Raw genomic sequence first — 24,500 nt, forward strand, 5'->3', positions numbered from 1 at the left:
GTGGCCGCAGCTTCCCACAAAGCCTCTCTACACAGGGGTTCATGCTGCTGGCTGGCCACATTCCTCCTTGATCCAGGGCAGCAGAGCTGGAGCAAAACTCTTACCCCAGGATATGGCTGAGTCTTTTGCTCTGTTCTTTGACTCAAAGCTGAAAGAGAGGCTCTCAGACTTGAGCCCTTCTCATAGGAGACTCCTGTCAGGAAGCTGATGCAGTCAGGAAGTTGCCTCCACAGGGAGTTCTAGGGCTTTGGGTCAGTGTTAATGTGCAGGTCACTACAAGTACAAAGAGATAGCTGTTTTTGGCCATCAACTATTTTCTCTAAACCCGGTTCTCTCTTGGGGGGCGATGAGGGGAGGAATCCAATCTTTTTTTTCTTCATCAATGGAAAAGCTTAACCAATGTATCCCCATTTCCTCACACTGGACCAGGCTGTACAGAACAGAGCTTCTCGATACTGTCATCCCATAAGACCCTGAGAAAATCCCGTGTTTCAACTTGCAAACCTCCCGTTTTGTTCTGAAGTTGCTACTACCACTACACAGTTTCTGGTCTGGTCCAGTGTTGCAGAATTTTAAGCAAGGAGAAAAAACCTGTGGGAGTGAAGGAAGCTGGCCACTTTGCTTCTGTGTTTGTGGTCACTGCCTCTGCAGCTCACTCTCCTAATCTGTCCCAGGGCTGGAGGTCCGCACCGTGTGCAGCTCTAACTCGTTACTGTCCAGGTGTCACTGTAAGGCATCTCATCCTTTCAACACTCCTGTTTTTCCACCTCTCCTTTCTGAGGACCAGGGCTGCCTTCCTCCTTACCCAGGCACTATAAGCCTTCTGCCTGGACTCCCCCGTTGACTCTCAGCAGGACCCCAGGGGACCCTAGGGTCCCCTCTTCACCCGCTCCAATCTCCTTTTCAGCTGTCTCTGTGCCTCCTTTCATAAACAAGCTCAGATCTCTAGCCTAAAAATAGCCTGACCTTATTTCTGCCACTCCCTTAAGCCACTAGCCCACCTCTTTTTTTCTTTCAAGGCCAAACCCTTTGAAAAAGAACTAATTGCCTCTACTCATCACCTTCCCATTCCAGAGGGGTTGCAATCTGGCTTGCCCACTGCAGGCCACAGTGGCAAGAAGAGGAGCAAAATGGAATGAGAACAGAGACAAAGGCACTTAAGATGCGCTCGGCCAAATGCGAGTCAGATGTGGCAGGGATGGGTCCTTTACTTGAGGGCTTAAGGGCATTGCCTGATGTATTATGGAAGAAACAGTGCCTGAGCTCTCAGTGTCAAAGGTGGGTAGAATCTCCAGAGGCAAGGACACAAAGAAGGGTATCTTCACATAGGGAAATTCCATCTGCCTTGTCTGGAGATCTTCCCCAGGGGTCTCTCTTTTGGGTTAACATATTATCTAGTAGGTTTTATTTTTGGTTTGGGGTGGTTTTTTTTTTGTTTTTTTTTTTTAAAGCTAATTGGATTGAAAAAAACTGGAATTCAAGGTATGTATATTATGATGGGAAAAAACCAAAGGTGAACATGATAGCTGGTTTCAAGCTCTGAAAAGCTGTCATATGAAAGATGTTATCTGTGCTGCTCAAGATGGCAGTACTAGAGTCAATGGGTAAAGTGAGAGAAGGCAGAATCTCAACTCAAAATAAGGACTAATCTCAAATAAAGTTGTCTCAAATTGGGTTGGGCTTTGCTGCACTTCCTCATTATTGAAAATGCTGCAGTGGGAGCTGAATGACCTGCATGTTCAGTCTTCCGCTCAATACGCACAGGTATGTTGATGCTGGTGGGGAAGGAAGGCCAAGAGCCCCTCCTGTTGGTGGGGGCTGCATCGCCAAGGCTTCTCATTTGACCCCATTTGCATGGCTAGGACTTCTGTCCCTCATGCTTAAACTCTAACTCCTCTCTTTCTGTTTCCTTCTATTCCAGAAGGCCCTACCCCATACCAGCAGAGCGAGCAATCAGATGTGTGGATGAAAATGACAAGTTTTTACTCTTGGTCTGTCCTTTCCAACCTGGCTGGCGCCGTGGAGGGCCTCCTTCCCACCCTGGCATACTCTCCCTCCTACTTCTCTGGTCTCTCCTTTCCTGTGTCCTCCACAGGTTCATCCTCCTCTAACTGGTCACTGTCTGGATTTCTAAGGCTCAGTCCTAGGGCCTCTTTTCTTCTCACTCTAGAGTATGTTTAGAAACTCTCATCTAGGCCCATGGCTTCAACTTGATAACATCCATTTTTCTCCTCTACTGCTGGTTTTCTCCCCTCTGAGCTAGAGATTTGCAGAGTTAGCTGTCCATCTGCTGTCTTCTCTTAGCTGACTCAAATCCATCTCCAATTCAACCTGCCTAAAATTTCATGCCCTTCTCAGCACCTGAAACCAGGCTCACTTCTAATCTCTGTCTTGGTGAAAGGTACTGCCAGATATCCATAAACCAGTAACTTACCATCCTGCTCTCTCAACACCTGAAAATGCAATCCAGTACCACAGTGGTTCTTAACCCTTCTGATCTTAGAACACTTTTTCACTTCTAAAATTGAGGACACCAAAGATCTTTTATTTATGGGGGTTATAACCAGTTGATATTCACTGTATCAGAAATTAGGGTCAGAAAGTTTAAAACACACTGATACACAAGCACACATTCCATTAGCCACAGAGCAATGATATTACCCCAAGCAGGTAACCTCTGGAAAATTCCTCTATTTGTGAGAGAATGAGTGAAAAGCTGATCGATGTCTTAGTATTATCATGAAAATAGTTCTGACCCTGTAGATCCTAAATGGATCTCAGTGACCACCCCCCATCTCCCCAGACCACAATGCCATGTTCTAATGGCGTTACCTTCTAAATGTCTCAAATCCCACCTGGTCCTTCCTCTTTACCTACCATCACTAGTCTAATCCACGTTTCTGTCTTCTTTCATCTGGACCATCACATAGGCTAATATGGCTTTCCCTTGGAGTCATGCTTGACCCTCTTGGATCGGCTCTCCACCCCTTATGTAGCTAGAAAAATCTTTTCAAAATAAAAATCCAAATACATCACCCATTCCTCTTCACTTAAAAATCCTAAAGTGGATTTTTCACTGCCTTCACCATAGGACTGAAATCTACCTGACAGTCCACAAGGCTTGGCCCCTCCTGCTCAGCCTCAGCCCATCCCCCTTGCCCTGTTCTCAGGTCTCCAGCCCTCAGGGCTTCCTCCTGTTTCTGAAACACAGGGCACTCCCCTTTTCATGAGGCCTCTGCAAGCAAAGCCAGGAACTCTCCTCCCTGTCCTTTTGAAAAACTCCCATTCATGCTCTAGGTCACAGCCTAAGGCTTCACTGGCTCTAAAATCAGGTCATATCCTTCAGTTGTATGTGCTACCACCACCACACACCTTTTGGTCACAGCCTATAATTAGAGATGAGTCACGACAAGTGAGATCTGACCTCCTACAGGTATATAAGGGCCACAGGGACAGGAACTGTGTTTTTGCTTTCCATGATTCCGACACACAGCAGATATTCTAGCTAATTATTTCCTAAATGAACAAATGAGTAAAAGGAGAGAGATACCATAAGATAATGTGATAAGCGTTAGAATAGAGATGGTACCAGGGGTCACCACTCCCAGTGGCTGCCCACCGCCCACAGAGCAAGTCCATGTGCAGTTGAGGCTCCTTGGTCATGGCAGACATCTCTATTTCTCCTTCAAATATATCAGCCCAGTCAGAAAGGTACGTGGGATCTCCACCAGCAGAGCCCTGAAATGACCTCTCCCCTCATCCTGGCCTATGGAAATCCTCCATAACCTCTAAAATTCCAGCTCACATTGGATGTACATCCCAGGTCATTCTAGTCAGACATAGCCTCTGCCACATCCCAGCTTTACGAGTCTCCTTCATAATCCAGAACCACCTGGTGTTCTCAGAAGTCACCACCTTCTTTGGTGATCGTGCCTGGCAGATGCCCCTTTCTGTGCCTGGAATATCTGTCTACATTTCACGCTCAGTAAATCTTTCCCTCATTTGTCATCTCTGATGTTCCCTCTCTTGTGAAAGCAAAGTCCTGGGCGGAGCTGGTTCTCCCTCCTCTGTGTCCCCACACCACCCTCGGCCTTCCAGGTGCCTCCACTGTAGACCCCACACCAGCCTAGAGCCTGGGATATAATGCTGGCTGAAGGGAGGAACCCAGGATCTCTGCATGCTTGGAGGCTGTGCTGCCCATTCTTTATATAGACAGGAACTCATTTGTAGAGATTTTACTCCTCAGCACTCTCAGACAAGGAAATTCCAAATCGGGCCCCTATGACAATGGCCAACCATTAGCACCCACCTCCACACACATGTCACAGGCACTTGCTTAGGAGCAGGAGGCCAGATCACTGCCCAGCGTCAGTACTCGCTGCTTCCTCCACAAAGGAGCAGTGCTGACCCCCTCCAGCCCTTTGGTCTCTACAAGGACTCTAGAACAGAGGCCAAACTAGCAGAGATACGCAGGTTCCAGGACACCTGGATTCTAGGGCCAGAGATGCTCTGGATAAGGTCTCCCTGCTGGGGTACTGGCTCTCCCCTCAACCAGCTTACTGTAAACATCCCACCAATCATCCACAAGGCTATGGAAATATGAAATGCATATATGGACTTCCAGCTTGGCAACACTTACTACCAGAGCTTGCTCAGGCTCCAGAAATTACTCAGTGAGGCAGAGTCAGTGCCTCAGCAGCACAATCTTTCTGCTGCTCCCTGGGGAGGCTTCTTATTCCCACACAAGCTCCATGACAGGACTGATGCTTAGAATGCAGCCCCCCCCCACCGCCCCGTCCCGCCCGGCTGCCAGCTCAGCTCCAGATCTCCAGAGAGCAGTTCAGTTCAGTTCAGTTCAGTCGCTCAGTCGTGTCCAACTCTTTGCGACCCCATGAATCGCAGCACGCCAGGCCTCCCTGTCCATCACCAACTCCCGGAGTTCACTCAGACTCAGGTCCATCAAGTCAGTGATGCCATCCAGCCATCTCATCCTCTGTCGTCCCCTTCTCCTCCTGCCCCCAATCCCTCCCAGCATCAGAGTTTTTTTCAATGAGTCAACTCTTTGCAAGAGGTGACCAAAGTACTGGAGTTTCAGCTTTAGCATCAGTCCTTCCAAAGAACACCCAGGGCTGATCTCCTTTGGAATGGACTGGTTGGATCCCCTTGCAGTCCAAGGGACTCTCAAGAGTTTTCTCCAACACCACAGTTCAAAAACATCAATTCTTTGGCACTCAGCCTTCTTCACAGTCCAACTCTCACACCCATACATGACAACAGGAAAAAACACAGCCTTGACTAGACGGACCTTTGTTGGCAAAGTAATGTCTCTGCTTTTCGATATGCTACCTAGGTTGGTCATAACTTTCCTTCCAAGGAGTAAGCATCTTTTAATTTCATGGCTGCAGTCACCATCTGCAGTGATTTTGGAGCCGAAAAAAATAAAGTCTGACACTGTTTCCACTGTTTCCCCATCTATTTCCCATGAAGTGATGGGACCGGATGCCATGATCTTCGTTTTCTGAATGTTGACCTTTAAGCCAGCTTTTTCACTCTCCACTTTCACTTTCATCAAGAGGCTTTTTAGTTCCTCTTCACTTTCTGCCATAAGGGTGGTGTCATCTGCATATCTGAGGTTATTGATATTTCTCCTGGCAATCTGGATTCCAGTTTGTGTTTCTTCCAGTCCAGCATTTCTCTTGATGTACTCTGCATAGAAGTTAAATAAGCAGGGTGACAATATACAGCCTTGACGTACTCCTTGTCCTATCTGGAACCAGTCTGTTGTTCCATGTCCAGTTCTAACTGTTGATTTCTGACCTGCATACAGATTTCTCAAGAGGCAGGTCAGGTGGTCTGGTATGCCCATCTCTTGAAGAATTTTCCACAGTTTGTTGTGATCCACACAGTCAAAGGCTTTGGCATAGTCAATAAAGCAGAAATAGATGTTTTGCTGGAACTCTCTTGCTTTTTCCATGATCCAGCAGATGTTGGCAATTTGATCTCTGGTTCCTCTGCTTTTTCTAAAACCAGCTTGAACATCTGGAAGTTCACAGTTCACGTATTGCTGAAGCCTGGCTTGGAGAATTTTGAGCATTACTTTACTAGCATGTGAGATGAGTGCAATTGTGCGGTAGTTTGAGCATTCTTTGGCATTGCCTTTCTTTGGGATTGGAATGAAAACTGACCTTTTCCAGTCCTGTGGCCACTGCTGAGTTTTCCAAATTTGCCAATATATTGAGTGCAGCACTTTCACAGCATCATCTTTCAGGATTTGAAAGAGCTTAACTGGAATTCCATCACCTCCACTAGCTTTGTTCGTAGTGATGCTTTCTAAGGCCCACTTGACTTCAGATTCCAGGATATCTGGCTCTAGGTCAGTGATCACACCATCGTGATTATCTGGGTTGTGAAGATCTTTTTTGTACAGTTCTTCTGTGTATTCTTGCCACCTCTTCTTAATATCTTCTGCTTTTGTTAGGTCCACACCATTTCTGTCCTTTATTGAGCCCATCTTTGCATGAAATGTTCCCTTGGTATCTCTAATTTTCTTGAAGAGATCTCTAGTCTTTCCCATTCTGTTGTTTTCCTCTATTTCTTTGCATTGATCGCTGAGGAAGGCTTTCTTATCTCTTCTTGCTATTCTTTGGAAATCTGTTCAGTTTGATGCAATTCTACCTGCCCAGAGAGAACCTGTATGGACAGCAGCAGGGGTTCCAGCAACATCAGGGCAGCAACCTCAATGCAAATGCTGACAAGGCCAGACTTCCCCCTTGAAACAAACTGCACAATTCAAAAAGAGAGCTTTCTCCTCAAATGTGGAAAAAGGGATCCAGAGCAAAACTGGACTGCCTGGTGCAATGCACAGATCTGATTTAGCTTTCTTTCCCAGGAAGGCCTGGCAGCAGCTACATATCTTTCTGACTAATGAGCCAACTGTATATATTACGTCAGTAGTCTCCTGTCCTCCCAGACAACTTAGGACGCTCCAGGAGTCTTGCTGGCCTGCATCTTCCGTGAAGTATCAGAACTCCTCAGGAACCATAAGCAAGAGGCTTGATATCAAAACTCAAACTTGGACCTGACTTCTACCTCCACAAGTCCCTAGTCTTTTGGGCAAAGTATGGTCAGAAGTGAGGGCCCACTGTCACTGAAGGTCCTCAAGCAGATGTTTGAGATCACTTTTTCGGGGCTGTTGAAGAGGACCTGATTATCCCACCACAGCATGACACCATAAGGGTCAGGACTCCATCCCAATCATATCACTATTTCTCTTTCCCAAAGAAACGCATGGAAGATTATTCCAAACAGCGTAGCAGTCAATAATGTTTGATGACTGCTTTTTAATTAATAATTATTTTTTAAAAGAATATAAAAAAAAAAAAACATAGGCAGATAGATAAGAGGAAAAAAAGGGATGAGATACTCACTGACAGAGAGGTGCCTGCTCCTGGACTCAGGGGGCTGGTAGATAGTATTTATATCTCCCGCAGACTGGGAAGCTTTGATTCGCACTTGCCTGGACACCCCGGAGTGGGGAGAGGAACTGGTCTGCAAGGTAAGAGGAAAAAGGCAGCTCACTAAGGAGACAGGCTGAGAAATGCTCCCTCGCCCCTCCCTGGAACTCACATGCTCTCAGCCACCTTCATGCTTTCAGTGCATGAGCTTCTCAGCTTTCCCCCAAACCTCACTCCTCAATCAGATTTGGCCCATCGCTATTTGCTCAATGTCATTTTACAGTTTCACTGATAGAGAGCACTGATACCCAGTGCTCCAATGTAACAGGTGATGACCCAGACACACAGGAATACCAGGCATTCCTGTAGTAATGTGCCAAACAGAAAACAGCTGTAAATATCCTCTCATAAAACTCTCTGAAGGGCTGGGGAGAATAGCAGGAAAAGCAGATTATCTCAGCAGCAACATCACCTGTTGCATGGGGGTTCACAGTGGAAAATGATGGCCACCTCTGCATCAAAAACTCTGGTTGATAAAACATTTTAAAAATAATGTGATATGCTTCTTCTTCCCCCCTATCATTGCTCCCTTAAAATTAGGGTACAACGAGCTTGGCTACTTCATATTCCTGGAGTTTACGTGTGAACCATCTTGGGACTGTGTTCATCTCAGAAAGACTATCACAGGTACCATGCTGCCAGAGGTCAAGGCCTTCAGGACAGGGTCAGCAGCCTTGCTACATCCACCCCACTTTGCACTGACTCAGTTGGGCCACGAGGTGAGCCCTAGAAAGAAAACAAAGCAATAAAAGGGGGCCTGGCATGAGAAAGTTTACAACTGAAGCCTGAAGGGGAGCAAGTGATGTCAGGCTGTGGTCATAAGTAAGTAGAGTGCTATGGAGAGTGGGAGCTCAGAATTTATAAATAACTTGGGTCAAAACTTCTACTTGTTTCTCTTTTTCTCTCTCTTTCTCTCTCTCACACACACCTCCCATAAGAAAAAAAAAAAGTGCAACCAAAACAAACTCTATCCTGTCCTCCAGGAAAAAGGCTTCCCGCACGCACTCAGGGGTAGGTCCAGCTGCCAAGCAGCCTCCTCTGGTCTCCCCGCGCCAGACCTGATCACATGCCCGCTGTCCTGACACACTGTCCTGCTCTAACGGGAAGTCAGGACCAAGCGGAAGTGAGTGTTCTTGCTGAAGCCTCCGATGTGCAATAGCTCTCCGCCAAGGGTCAGAGAGGAAAAAACAATCAAAGCCACACGCTGGGGAAGCAGGTCAGTAAGGGGCACAGAAAGGCTACAAGCCCTGCAGTCAGAAAGAGAGGCGCTGGCTGAGCACCTCAAGGACACCTGCTGGGACACCGCGCCTGACCCAGAGTGGGGACTCCATACATCCTGGCAACCCAACCTGAAATGACCGAAGAGTATAAATTCTACTCTCTCAATTTTCAAATCTAAAAGCTGAGACAGGAAATGAGGTTCAATAGCCGGCACAAGCATAGGTTTCTAAGAGGAAAGGCTGACTGAGGCACCAAGTTGGAAAACAGATGAAGGGAATCAGCGAAGGTTTCCGAGCAGGGCTTCTCACATTGCCACGTGCACACAAATCACTTGGGACCTTGTTCAAATGCAAGATTCTGATTCAGCAGGTCTAGGGTGAGACTGAGGATCTGCATTTCTAACCAGCTTTCAGGTGATGTTGATGAGGTGGTACATGGACCACACTCAGAGCAGTGAGGTCCTGGGAGGTGAGTCATATTTGGTTTAAAGCAGTGGTTCTCAGCCCCATCTACCCAGCAGAACTGCCTGTGGGGTTTTCAACACCTCAGACCAACTACAGCACACTCTCTAGGGGTAAGGACCAAGGACTGGTATTTTTAAAATCTCCCCCAAGTGTTGGTAATATTCGGTCAAGTTCGGAAAACCCTGATTTTAAGAATGACAAGAGAATGACATGGTAAACAAAAATGAGGATGATGTAAAGATTCAAGGAACCTGGAACAAGACCTAGATGTGGGAAAGAGAGGGAGGAAGGTGGGACTAGGGAAAAATAAAAGGGCCTGCAGAGAGTGAAAGGGGTCCCAATGGGTACAAAGTGTGTAGCTGGCAGAACATTCTAGAGACAGCAAATAGAAGGCACTAGACCATTTTGTGAAAACCTCACTGAAAGACTCTGTGGGTAGCAGTGTGTTGTGGCCGACACAAACAACATGAAATTTCACCAGGGAACCACATGCACAAAGACTGCAGTCACTGGAAACCAGCAAAAAAAAGATTATAAAAGTTGACCCACGAATTATCTTGATAAAAGATTTGGTGGCATCAGACAAAAGGAGCAGTTGAACTCAATGATGCATGGGGAAAAAAGGGGTATCCATGTGTTTGGTTTAGTTTGGTTCATGGAAACGTGAGCTGAGAAGTGGCTCTCTGGATGTCAGTGGTCCTTTGTTTCAATGGTGGCACCAAGAGACATTTGCATGGAAGACCATGATAGTTATGATCACTGTGGGAGCATCCAGATTATTTAATAAATTCACAGCTTTTAACACACATGAATTTATTAAAAGTCTGAAAAAAAATCTGCTTTGAAGCTATACAACTTGAATAAAGGATGACATGTTTATGTTTCCTATACAAATTCTTATTTCTTTTTTGTTCTCTGATAATCCTCATACTCAAGGGGTGCATTCAAACTGAGATGAGGTAAATAAATCTGTGCTTTTATTGTCCCCATTCTTCAGGGTTACACAGACTTTGCCTAAAGGTATGTAGGCTTCAGTTCCCTTTCCTGACTAAAGAGTTTCAGGCATTTTAGGCTGTTCATGTATAAAACTGATCCCGACTTCATAAAAACTTGTCTTGGACCTTTCTTAGCTCAGTTCCCTTCTAAGTTGAGAAAGGAAGAAAAGGGGGAGAGAATGACACATCTCACAGGTTTTCCTCATGGGCAACATTACGTTTCCTGTTCTGCTTCAAATGAACTGCGGGAGAACCTGGGTGAGGTTTTCCAGAACTACAATAATTTCCAAAGACTACTATAATAATCCTAATAATAAAGGATCTTACAATAATTCTAAGATCCTTTTCCTGGATGGTGTCTCATATGTACTGGACTACAGTCAGAACATCTGGGCTCTAGACCAACTCTGTCACTATTATCTGCTTTCCCAGGGCAAATCACTCTAGGCCTCAGTTGCCCTAGGTATAGACTAGCAATAACCAGGGTCCCTCAAAGTCACAAAAATCAAATGAGAAAAGAAAGTACCTTAGACACGTAAAATGTGATAATTTTTATTTATTTGTTAGCCGTGCTACTGGCTTGTGGGATCTTGGTCCTCTGACCGGGGACTGAACCCTCACCCTCATCAGTGAAAGCATGAAGTCCTAACCACAAGACTGCCAGGGAATTCCCAAATGTGTGATGATTTTTAAACAGGCACCAGACTAAAAATATTCTGCCCACCAAGTTTTGTTCTAACTTCCTGCACTTGCCCCATTATTCTTAGAAAAATAAAAAGAATTATCATTTAGATTATACTGGATATTCAGTTTTTATAATATGTACAAGTGACAAGATAATGTTGAGTTTGAGATTATGTTATGACGGTAGAAAATCTGGAAAGTTATAAGAAGGTCAAGAGCTTTAGAAAGATAAATTAAGAGTTAGATGAACACACGCTTAGAAAAGCAGTCTGCAATAACAAACAGATGAGGGTTGATGGCCCACAGCAGAGGTCTAGGGCAGTGAGAACTACTGAAGGAGGCGGTGAAGTATCTTAAAATGGCAGTAAAATCAAGGCTAGAGAAAGGTTCCTCAGACTAAGAGAAGTTCTGTGATTACCAAAATCCAAGTGTTCTCAAGTGAAAACAATACTGAAGTCTAAGACGTGGCTTTGGCCAGGTGAGATGGGAGGAGTATGACTATCCACCTTGCTGAGGGATGAAGACAGAAGAAAGGCTAAAATCTGTCATAGAAAGAGCAATAAAAAAGGAATTCAGAGAAGAGACAGTACATTTAAAAACAAGAATGAGAAGGGAAGTAAAGGTTCAGATGGTAACAAAAGGTTAATGAGGTGATAGGCTGCTAAAACTAAAGGAAACTATAGAGAACAAATTAGCTGACAGCGATCATCAAGATGGGATGAAGACCAGGGTATGTGGTGTCCTGAAGAAGTGTATGCAGAGTGTGATCTATGGGCTGGTGCCAGGCTCCAACCTGTGGTGAACCAGTCCTCTACAGTTTAAATACTGAAATGAAGAGTAACTTGCTAATGAACACTTTGGTAACAATTTGGCAGAGTGACTTATGCCTATTGAATCTAACAATAAAAACTGGGGGCTTGTGTTTTGTATGTCTCTAGTTAATTTTTCCACTTTTCAGTTTTTGTGTTTTTTAAAAAGAACTGGTCTATGACAGATTGGAAACTAGAAAAACAAAAGTGAGAGAAGCACTCTTCTAAAGGAGGACACCTGCTGCTGCTGCTAAGTCGCGTCAGCGTGTCTGACTCTGTGCAACCCCATAGATGGCAGCTCACCAGGCTCCCCCATCCCTGGGATTCTCCAGGCAAGAACACTGGAGTGGGTTGCTATTTCCTTCTCCAGGCATGAAAGTGAAAAGTGAAAGTGAAGTCGCTCAGTCGTGTTGGACTCTCAGCAATGCCAAGGACTGCAGCCTACCAGGCTCCTCCATCCATGGGATTTTCCAAGCAAGAGTACTGGAGTGGGGTGCCATTGCCTTCTCCGACACCTGAGCATATAGCAATTTTGGATCATGATACCTCTGTTTACAAAGAAGCCTGAAGTCTAGTTGAGGAAGTCCCCAAGGAAAGATTTCATTACCACCAATACTGTTAGTCTTAAATGTAAATCTGTATAAATGTCAAAAAATAGGAGCAGCTTAAGCATTCTAACAGTAGCAAAACTGGTTACTGAATAAAAGTATGGTCTATCCACTCAAGGGACTTCTGCATCCTTATAAATTATAATCATGAAGACTGTATATTAACAGAAAAATGTACATGACAATAAGTGAAAAATTAAATTAGAAAACTGCATAAACACCATGACAACACTTAAAAGTGTGTATACATATGGCCAAAGAGAAACATATGGAAAAATCAATGTTTTGGTGCTAGAATTATTTAAGACAATCCTTTTTTATTATTTTAACTTTACAATATGTTACACTGACTTTGTAATTTTTTAAATATACATCCTTAGAAAGAGAGGCATCAATATGGCATTTATTTCATGCAACATCTAATGAAATGCCATGAGTGTCAGAGATCAGATGGTCACCTTTCACACAGCTCTGGTGCTGTAGCAGCGCCTGCAGCTGAATGCACCCTTTGATGGATGTATAGAATCAGCCGTCTGAAGTTTCTCATCAGGGGAGTGGAGGGATCACCATCAGGGCTGTTGGGTCCCAGTTAAACCATCATGTCATTAAATTTCAATTCTAGCTTCTTCTGTAAAGAAGGGGTTAGCTAAATACAGTCTCTGCTTGACTCTTGCTAACATTTCAAGTAGTCACTGTTGCTCTCTTAGGAAGATGGGTTCCAGAACAATAAGATACAGCTCCAGTTCTCAAGGACCTTACAATCTTTTGGGATAAAATTTACAAATACGCAACAACTTTAGGGCAATTACTAAGCAACCTATAAACTAGTGTGCAAATTATATCCAAAGACTAAAGGAAAGGGGAATAATCAATACGGCCTCAGTCAAAAATACTGGCCAAACTATAGCAGGTAAATCAAGCTAGAACCTAAAAAAAGGCTGACAACCATGGTCTGGCAAAAAGGAAGAAAGAACTGCAGAAGAAGGGAAGTATGCTGGAGAACTTGGAAAGATGAGACTGGGGAGCTGAAAGAAGGATCGTTAGTGAAAAACCTTGGGTGCGAGGCTACATTTAGATCTTACAAGCTGGGCAACGGACTTCAAGGCAAAAGGACTTCAAGGAGAAGGGAAGGAACTGGGACAGAGAAATGAAGGAATAAAGTGTATATTTCACTTCAGAATACTTTTCAAAACATATCCAGAAAAAAAGGCACTGGGAAAGAGAAGACCAGTCCTCATGCGCAATGACACTTCTGTAATATTAGAAAACATCTTCTTTATTCTAAGGCTTCCTAACTACATTCTTCTGTGTCTTTCCCTAATCAACAGACATTCTAAAGTCTCTTTAAAAATAAAGCACCATTCCCTCTAAATTCTGTCCGGTATAGGGCATCCACGGTTCTCAGGCAGCAACATTAGCTGTCCACAGTTGGCTGTTTTCAAGCATATGGAAAGGAAAGAACACCAAAGAAACTTTCAGGGACGTGTATGTGAAGAAAACTGGTAGAGGAATCAGACAGAAGACAGAAGACAGATATAGATTACAAGCACTCTTGTGAAACGTAGGCCCTTGGGGATTCTTTAGGAAAGGAAACTGTGTAAGGAAAAATCCCTAAGTTCTGAAGGTCCCTAAGATTGCTGCCATTTGGTAAGGCAGCAGATGCTAACTTACTAGAGGCCCTTTAGTCTATGGCCTTTTTTCCACTGAACAGACAGGGAAAGTGTGTTTTCTACATGTGTCCCAAGGGAAAGTCACAGTTGCTGAGTTGTGGGAATTGGGTTCACAAAGCATGACTGTCTCAAATCCTTGACAGTCTTTGCTAATCAGCACCCCCACGCTAAGCAAATCTCCCTTGCTGGGGTCCAAATCTAGTTTAAAATTAAAAAAAAACACATTAACTATAGAGAAAAAGAATCCTCTCCTTTATCATAAAATGCTTTCCTTCCTCCCACACCACAAGCCAAGTAACCTTCAGCTGCAACTTTAACACTGATGACCTGGCTTTGCAGTAAAACCAAATGCAGAAGGCTAGCTGACTGCTGACCCAGTGGGCTAGACCGCACTTATGTTCTCGCTTTAGCAGTGACAGAGGAACACAAAACTCCGTCAAGGAAGAACCTGAACTCCTGAAGGACAGCAAGCTGTGTCTTCAGCTGTCAGTCCAGGGCAGGGGCTACTTACATGGTTTCTGTCCTGGGACAGCAACAATATTCTAAGACTTTTCATGCTTGAGCTTCTATCCAAAATGTCAATTGCTTTGTCAAGATCATCTTGATTCTTCAGCAGGATGGAGAGCTGTGACACAGGACACAGAAAAAGGAAATCATATAAAATATGTCTTTAATCTGCAAAAATAAGCAAAATAAACACTAAAAATAAATTTGGAGAAAAACAATCTCAATGCATACTCTGGAGTCCTCAAAGATCTAACTGAAGCCATAGAGATCTTTTCTTTTTTTCTTCATTAAGTGCACAATTTAATAAGTTTTAGGAAAATTACAGAGTTGTGCAACCATCACCATAATTCAATTTTAAAACATTTTCACTGCTTTAAAAAGATCTCTTGTGCCCATTCACAGTCACTCCTCTTTTCTACCTCTCACCCCAGGCAACCACTAATCTACTTTCTGTCTCTAGAGATTTGCATTTCCTGGACATTTCATATAAATGAAATCACACAATTCATATATATTCGATTCAATTCATGGTCTTTTGCATCCAACTTCTTTCATTTTGCTTAGTGTTTTTGAGTTCATCCATGATGTAGCACATTAGTACTTTATTTCAAGATATTTTCTGAGAAGAGCTTCCTCTCTCAAAATACTCTTTACTCCAAAGCATCAAGTCCCAAACAGTTTTAGCCCCCATATTTCTTCCCAACTTGAGCAGTAGAAGTGTGTCCCACCCTACTCTGTGCTGACATTAACAGAATAAGCAGAAAAGGCAGAGGAGGAGGAGAGGGAGGGCTGAGGATGAAAACATTACTCAAATAAGAACACAAATTTAGACCACACAGAAGGGTTTAATATCTTAATGTTTAAAGGTTAAAAACAAAATCCATGACTAGAACCAAAAATGACTTCCTCTGTTTTCATTCCACTGAAGTATTAAAGAGAAGATTCTTGAGGATATAGATAAGTCTTACTTGTTATTAAAAAGCAAAAGATACTGAGTTCAGTTCTGTTGCTCAGTCGTGTCCGACTCTTTGTGACCCCATGAACCGCAGCACGCCAAGCCTCCCTATCCATCACCAACTGCGGGAGTCTACCCAAACCCATGTCCATTGAGTCAGTGATGCCATCCAACCATCTCATCTTCTGTCGTCCCCTTCTCCTCCTGCCCCCAATCTTTCCCAGCATCAGGGTCTTTTCAAATAAGTCAGCTCTTCGCATCAGGGGGCCAAAGTATTGGAGTTTCAGCTTCAACATCAGTCTTTCCAATGAACACCCAGGACTGAATTCCTTTAGGATAGACTGGTTGGATCTCACTGCAGTCGAAGGGACTCTCAAGAGTCTTCTCCAACACCACAGTTCAAACGCATCAATTCTTCAGCGCTCAGCTTTCTTTATAGTCCAACTCTCACATCCATACATGACTACTGGAAAAACCATAGCCTTGACTAGATGGACCTTTGTTGACAAAGTAATGTCTCTGCTTTTTAATATGCTGTCTAGGTTGGTCATAACTTTACTTCCAAGGAGTAAGCGTCTTTTAATTTCATGGCTGCAATCACCATCTGCAGTGATTTTGGAGCCCCAAAAAATAAAGTCAGCCACTGTTTCCACTGTTTCCCCATCTATTTGCCATGAAGTGATGGGACCGAATGCCATGATCTTAGTTTTCTGAAATATTATGAGTACTTAGTATTAAGAGATGCATAAATATGCTATGCCTTAAGACCTAACGAATGTCAGCTCTTATACATCTGTGGCAAACACAAGCAAAAATCCAATTAATTTCTGCGATTCTCAATTTATAATACAAGGAAATGAGAACTCTAAATCCTAGGCCAGGAAATAACAAATAGTAAAAAACAATATTTAAAATAAAATCTCAAAACAACCCATGGAATGAGATGAAATTCTACAGATCATATCACATTAAAGAATTCACTTCTGAGTAACATATAAAGTAAGGATAAATAAGGGCTAGTGTTGGGTGGAGATACGAGAAGATAAAGAAATGACTGGAGTATGTTTTAACTAAAAAAAAAAGCTACAATTTTGCAAATGCATGTTAAGGATCTAGTATCCAGAATATATGAAGAACTCTTACAACTCAACAATAAAAGGACAAGTAATCCAGTTTTTTAAATGGGCAAAGGATTTGAATATATATTTGTCCAAAAAAATCAATAAATGGCTAATAAGTACATGAAAAGATACTCAACATCATTAGTCATTAGGGAAATGAAAATTAAAACCACAATAAAATATCACTTCATACCTACTAGGATGGCTATAATTTTTTTAAAAAAGAAAAAAAAAAGAATCACAAGTACTGGTGAGAATGTGGAGAAACTGCAATCCTCATATATTGCTAGTAGGAATGTAACGTGGTACCAGCCAATATGAGAAAATTGGGCAGTTGCTCAAAAACTTAGATACAGAGTTTCTACAAGACCCACAATTCTACTCTTAGGTATATTTTAGAGGATTGAAAACATCTGTTCATATAAAACTGGTACACAAATGTTCATAGCAGCATTATTTATAACAGCCAAAAGTAAAAAAACATCAAGAGGTGAATGAAGGGATACACAAAATGTGGTATACCCATATCATGGAATATTATTCAGCCATAGAAAGGAATGAAGTCCGACACATGCTACAATATAGATGAGCCTTGAATACATGCTCAGTGAAAAAAGCCAAATACAAAGGACACATACTGTGTCATTCCATATATACAGAATGTTCTGAATAGGCAAATCCAGAGATGTAATGTAAATAAGTGGGTGCCCGGGGGTTAGGCAGTGGAGGGGGAATGGGAAGTGACTGCTAATGAGTATAGTGTTTCTCTCTGGGGTGATAAAAAGGTTCTGGAATCTGGTACTGATAGTTAACACAACTCTGAATATACTAAAAATCACTGAATTATACAGTTTAAAAATGTAAATTTAAAAATAAAAGGGTAAGTGATATGGTAGGTGAATTATATCTCAAAAAAGCTATTTTAACAAAAATATAAACATAAATAAAATCAAAGATTTTTCATTTGTGGTTCACAAGTCCTGACAAGGCAGGGTTTAGAGGGCAAAGAAAAATAGGTTGAGAGAGTTGAAATTAATAAGATATAAATCAGTCAACTCTTAGTCACTGACATTAACAGAGTATGGAGAAACATGCATGATTTAATATAAAAACAATTATGGGAGTTCACTGGTGGCCTAGTGGTTAGGATTCTGGGCTTTCACTGACATGGCCTGGGTTCAATCCCTGGTCTGGGAAATGAGGTCAAAAAATAAAAACAGAAACAACAACAACAACAGTAAAAAAGTGATGAAAAATAAATGCTCAAATACATTAGTCTTCACTGACTCTTAAAATATATTTGGTTTAGAATCAATATCTGCATAAATATTTGAATAAAGGAATGCCCAACATTCTGGGCAGTCACTTCTTTGGCAAAAGAGTTTGAAAATGGATTTTGGGACATACGGAATTCTTAATGGAAATATTAACAGAAAGAGAAACAAGTAGTGCTAAATCATCCAGAAAAATCTTTCCTAACTGAAGAACACCTTCTTGAATGCTAACTGGCTAGCTGATTTTAGCCTCACTTTCTCATATAGTCATGGATGCTTGAACTGTTCTATGGATTTTTCACTTATATTTTGGAGGTTCTCATATCCTGTATTTAAAATGTGTTAGTTTACATACTTTGAAATGCTTACATCTGTTTTATTTATTAACCATAGTGTTATTGATTTTCTAAATCTGTTGTATTTCTAAAATCTATCCAAAAAGCAAAAGCTCATATGGTCTTATTTTTGTTAGCTATATGCCAGCATATACCCAACTGGGAAGCTTCCCTAGTGGCTCAGTGGTAAAGAATTTGCCTGCAATGCAGGAGATGCAGAAGACTCGAGTTCGATCCCTGAGTCAGGAAGATTCCCTGCAGGAGGGCATAGCAACCCACTCTAGTATTCTTGCCTGGAGAATTCCAAGGACAGAGGAGACTGGCGGGCTACAGTCTATGGGATCACAAAGAGTCGGACACAACTGAAATGACTGAGCAAGCATGCATACCCAACTGTGGCTGTACATTTTGTTTAAAGAGGACCAGAAAGTTTTTAGCCAACAAATCTCAGCTTCTACAGACTTCAGCCCCAGAGTTTGGAGGAAATTCTTAACTTTTCAACCACTAAAATAAAACTACACAGGGAAGGCCTCTCAAAGAGCCATGAGGTTGCCCAGCTTTCCTGTCTATTCCCCTCAACTTAGTTCCCTCAAGGAGCAAGCTTTTTTTTTTTTTTAAGCCTTTATTTTCAACTAAGGGATGAATCAATCCTTTTCTTTTTTTAAAGATTTTAATTTATTTTATTTTTTGGCTGTGACAGGTCTTCAACGCTTTCTCTAGTTGCAGCATCTGGGCTTCTCATTGCAAGGGCTTCTCTTGTACAGCATAGGCTCTAGGTATGCGGGCTTCCACAGTTGCAGTACATGGGCTCAGTAGTTATAGCTTGTGGGCTCTAGACTGTAGGCTCAGTAGCTGTGACGCACGGGCTTAGTCGCTCCGCAGCATGTGGGTTCTTCACAGACCAAGGATCAAACCCATGTCCCCTGCATTGGCAGATGGATTGTTAACCACTAGACCACCAGGGAAGCCCCTCAAAGTGCGGGCTCTTTACTGGGCACAAATACACTGCCTTTCAGACTAATTTAAAGCATCAACCTAAGCAGACTACAGCCTCTAGAACCTTCCTTGGAGCTGGGAAAGCAGCCAAGTAACTGACATTCAAAAGAATTCCTTCCTGGGTGATGTTCAAAGTATGCATAAATAAGGACCACTGGGTGGGGTTAGGAGGAGTAAGCGTTTAAAGAAATGATTCGAGCAGGTGCTCATGTTTGACACCAGCTACAATCAGAAGCTAAACTCTGAGAAGAATCCAACATTTATGACTGTCAATAGAGGTTGACTGGAGAAGGTAACGGCACCCCACTCCAGTACTCTTGCCTGGAAAATCCCATGGACGGAGGAGCCTGGTAGGCTGCAGTCCATGGGGTCCCTGAGAGTGCAACACGACTGAGCGACTTCACTTTCACTTTTCACTTTCACGCACTGGAGAAGGAAATGGCAACCCACTCCAGTGTTCTTGCCTGGAGAGTCTCAGGGATGGGAGAGCCTGGAGGGCTGCCATCTATGGGGTTGCCCAGAGTCGGACACACTGAAGTGACTTAGCAGCAGTAGCAGCAGCAGAGGTTGACAGTCCTACCCACCAGTTTTCCCCACATCCCCAGCCCTGCTGAACCCTCTGCTATAGCAAGGCAATGCTAAGCCCTGACCCTGATCCCCGTACCTGACTCCACCATGGAGTTATTAGAGCTACTGGCCTAGAATGAGCAGAGGGAATGGAATTAGCTGTGCAATCTTCTATGCAGTAAAAAAGAAAAATCCCAGAATTATTGGAATTAACAAAAGAGGCTCCAGAAAAGGAAAACCTGCAGATGAGATAAGAAGAACAAACTCGGAGATCCTCAGTTAAGCAGAGAGAAACAAGGTAGGCAAGCTGCTCCTCGCGTCTGCAGGCCGCCTGTCCCCTACCTCGTTGTTCATGTAGTGCAGATCCAGGGGCTGCCCGAACACTGCTGTCACCTTGCGCTCCACATCTTCGTATCTCACAGGCCGGCTGAATGCTATAATTCTGAAACAGAACAGAGGCACGGTTAGCTGTGTATTTTAAATGCAGGGTTTAGAAGTTATGACTCCTGAGTGATATTTTCCTTTCTTTTCAAGAATTCTTTTTATTTTTCATGCAGCTTGCCTTTCCCTGTATTTTTTTTCTTCTCTTATCTGCCTTTATCTTTTCACCCTTTCTCTAAGCATCTCTCAGGTTTTTCAATAGTACCCACAGGCAGCACTCAATCTCAATCAATGTTCTACCACTTCAGCTCAGATCTTTCAGTCAATGACAGCTGAGTATCATGGCAGGACACCTGGATTTAAAAACTACGTTCCAAATATTCCTATTAGGAAGAAAACCTGGAGATGGGAACCGCAGTCCTGAAAACACAGTCTTAACTCCTAAATGACTCACATCCAGGACTTGAAATGTTCTTTTCTACTGTTCATTTTTGACATGCCACAGGAATTTCAATGCTGATTATCCTAAGAATTGACATTTCTCACCACCGAGTCGCAGGAATTCCCCTTGAGTTGGTTATATGCCTGATTAGTTTTCTTAACCAGTGACACGTGTGCCTGTAAACAGTGTTGATATTGATGCTTTTCTAGAGAGACTCACTGCTGCTAAGTCGCTTCAGTCGTGTCCGACTCTGTGCGACCCCATAGACGGCAGCCCACCAGGCTCCCCCGTCCCTGGGATTCTCCAGGCAAGAATACTGGAGTGGGTTGCCATTTCCTTCTCTGATGCATGAAAGTGAAAAGTCAAAGTGAAGTCACTCAGTCGTGTCCGACTCTTAGCAACCTCATGGACTGCAGCCTACCAGGCTCCTCCGTCCATGGGATTTTCCAGGCAAGAGTACTGGAGTGGGGTGCCATTGCCTTCTCCAAGAGAGACTCACTGCTGCTGCTGCTAAGTCGCTTCAGTCGTGTCCAACTCTGTGCGAACCCATAGATGGCAGCCTACGAGGCTCCCCCGTCCCTGGGATTCACCAGGCAAGAACACTGGAGTGGGTTGCCATTTCCTTCTCTAGTGCATGGAAGTGAAAAGTGAAAGTGAAGTCGCTCAGTCGTGTCCGACTCTTAGCGACCTCATGGACTGCAGCCTACCAGGCTCCTCCATCCATGGGATTTTCCAGGCAAGAGTACTAGAGTGGGGTGCCATTGCCTTCTCTGGAAAGACTCACTAGGTCTGTTCAAAGAACAATTTCTATAAATATTAACACATGGTAGAGTAGGAACATGTTCAAAGAGGTCTTAAAATAATTTGTCATTACACATCACAACAAAATTTACAAGTGGGGATAGATGAAACAAGTTTGGCAAAATATTGATAATGTTGAAGCTGGGTAACAGATCCTTGGAGGTTCAGTTTCACATTCTCTACTTTTGTGTGTGTTTGACATTTTTTAAATAAAAAGTTTTAATGTATTAGGGATACTGGGGATAGCCAACAATATTTGACATATAAAAGTGACCATATCATAGGGGTCCAACCCAATACTTTAAAACTTATTTAAAACAGAAATAAACAAAGAGATAAACAAGAGAATATAAAAAATAAACTTATATGCATACTACATATGTACATGTATATAAGAAAATGTAGAATTAAAAAAATGTTGGCGTAGGGAAGGTCTTCCTAAGCATTATATAAAGTTACATAAAATACAGAAGCCAAAAGGAAGAAGACAAATTTGACAGCAACAATTTAAACTGCTGATGGCTGCAGCTTTTAAATTTGTCTGAAGTCTGAGAGGGTTATGCCTCCTGCTTTCTTTTTCCTCAGATTGCTTTGGCAATTTAGCCTTCTGTGGTTCCAAATGAATTTTAGGATTATTTGTTCTAGTTCTGTGAAAAATGTCATGGGTAAGTGATAGGTAAGCCATTGGATTTTCATGAAATCTGGTTGGCTCAAATCAGTGGGCATCATGAAAGTCATATCTAGAACTGAGCTGTTCAATACAGTAGCCACTAGCCACATGTGGCTATTTAAATTTAAATTGATTAAATTTAAAATCAGCTCTTTCAGTCCCATCAGTACATTCAAGTGCTCACTAGATACTGGAGAACACAGCTATGCTGCTGCTGCTGCTGCTAAGTCACTTCAGTCGTGTCCGACTCTGTGTGACCCCATAGACGGCAGCCCACCAGGGTCCACCATCCCTGGGATTCTCCAGGCAAGAACACTGGAGTGGGCTGCTATTTCCTTCTCCAGTGCATGAAAGTGAAAAGTGAAAGTGAAGTCGCTCAGTCGTGTCCGACTCAACAACGCCATGGACTGCAGCCCACCAGGCTCCTCCGTCCATGGGATTTGCCAGGCAAGAATACAGGAGTGGGGTGCCATTGCCTTCTCCGGAACACAGCTATAAGTCACCCCTTTTTATACCCAGGTCTATACATGCAGATCAAAAATATCTGGAACAAAAAAATTTTCCAGAAAGTTCCAAAAAAGCAGAACTTGAATATGCCCCATGCTGGCAACTATTTACATGGCATTTACATTGTCTTAGCTTTAGAAGTAATCTAGAGATGGTTTAAAGTATACACAAAGATGTACATAGGTTATATGCAAAGACTGCACCATTTCATGCAAAAGACTTGAGCATCCAAGGAGTTTGATATCCACAGGGGGCCCTGGAACCAATTTCCTCAGCTACCAAGGGATTTCTGCAGAACATTTCTATTAGAGCGGAAGTTCTACTGAACAACGTTGATAGGCTATTAGTATAATCCTTCACACAAAGCCTAATATCTCAGGGAGATAATTTCTCTATAACTTTTCCTTCATCTGTCACTACCTTCATTTCTGAAAATTATATTGCTGAATATATTAATTTATATTCACCAGGAAATCCATCCATATTGTAATCCTTATATTTTCCCCCCTCAAATCAACCATCCCAAGCATTAATCAGGTGCTATCTTTAAAAAAGAGAGAGAGAAAAAAGTAAGTGCTACCTAGATATGGGTTATCTAGATATGAGTGTTTGATGGATTCTTTAGAGAGAATACCTTTCTATTAATTCTTTTGTAATTAAGGAATTACTAAATTCCATAATAATTAATTCCATATCCCCTTCATCAGGACCTCAGCAACGGTTCAAAAGGCGTCCGCCTTTCAGAATAAAATACCAGGTCACTCAGATGTCCCTAACACAGTCAGAAAAAGATGAGGCTCAGAGATAAATTCTCCTGCGTCTGGCCTGGTGATGAACCATTTAAAACTTCCAAAACCATTTAAAAGCAGCCCAAAAGTCCGATCAAGGTCAAGAAACCAGGACTCCCAGGTTAGTTAAGATCTAAGCTGCCACCATCACCTTAAATAACTGGCATTTTCAGGCTAGTACTTCAAAGACGAGTCTAACACCCAGCACAACCATCCCCACCAGTTCAAAAGGCAGGTCCCTTTTGAACTGTGGCTGAGGTCCTGATGAAGGAGATATGATTTACTATAAGGAATAAATAGAAAGATATTCTCTCAGAAGAATCCATCAAACACACATATTTAGATAACTCATATCTAGGTAGCACTTAACTTTCTCTTTTTTAAAGACAGCACCTGATTAATGCGGGGGATGGTTGATTTGAGGTGGGAAGGGAATACAAGGATTACAATATGGATGGATTTCCTGGTGGATATAAACTAATACATTCAGCAGTATCATTTCCAAGGAGGGAGATCTTAGTCTAGAGTCCTCTTCTGCCCTCCTGAGGCTAAGAGGGAGGAAAGTTCAGAGTCTGATGCCCACCCATCCAAAGCAAAGGGAAACTCAGCCCACCAAAATGGATATCTGGCAATGACGAAGGGGAAAAGTCACTACTTCTTTCTTTCCTCTTCTGTAAATTCTAAGTCTATAAGAGCCTACAACATTTAAATAGATACTGTTCCTAGTCCTGTAAAAAGTAAAGAAAGCCCACAGAAATATTTTCAACCAAATCTTTAAGATATGAAATACATGAAACCAGAGCTGTCTGGCACAGAGCAGCTTGAACATGGCTTCGCCACACAGACTTTATAAAGTCCTCAATTCCACACACAGTACACGAACAGTGAAACACCACGGCTCCAGAAAACAGCTCCATAAAAAGAGCATGCAGTTCTCAAAATCTTGATACCAACACTGCTGCTCAGGGCTTCAAAAGGCCATTCCTGCCTGACCACCTTAAATATTTGTGGTTTTGATCTGGCAGCATCTCTGAAACTAAACACACACACTTTCTCAGTGTAAGTCCGCTCACTGTAACTATATACCACTTAGGGAACAGGAATTCAGGAGAGCGTAACTGCGTAATTAGGCTCCAACACAATCCAGCCTTTGATTTCGTATCTACTTCTGAAAACTCTCAGCTGCTCTGA

General features: G+C 42.8%; 1 protein-coding gene across 2 annotated transcripts in view; it reads right to left on the reverse strand.

Annotated features, from left to right (window-relative positions):
- MAP3K3 (mitogen-activated protein kinase kinase kinase 3) overlaps positions 1-24,500 on the reverse strand; it is a 62,246-nt gene that overhangs the window by 16,774 nt on the left and 20,972 nt on the right. For both annotated transcript variants that reach the window (XM_055575568.1, XM_055575567.1), the window contains 3 exons: positions 20,063-20,162; positions 14,477-14,590; positions 7,428-7,548 (listed from right to left, as the gene is read on the reverse strand). In XM_055575568.1, coding sequence (XP_055431543.1) covers positions 7,428-7,548; positions 14,477-14,590; positions 20,063-20,162 — 335 coding nt within the window. The remainder of the gene's footprint in view (positions 1-7,427; positions 7,549-14,476; positions 14,591-20,062; positions 20,163-24,500) is intronic.

The sequence above is a fragment of the Bubalus kerabau genome, chromosome 4, assembly GCF_029407905.1.
Source record: "Bubalus kerabau isolate K-KA32 ecotype Philippines breed swamp buffalo chromosome 4, PCC_UOA_SB_1v2, whole genome shotgun sequence".
In the NCBI taxonomy this organism is placed as follows: Eukaryota; Metazoa; Chordata; class Mammalia; order Artiodactyla; family Bovidae; genus Bubalus; species Bubalus kerabau.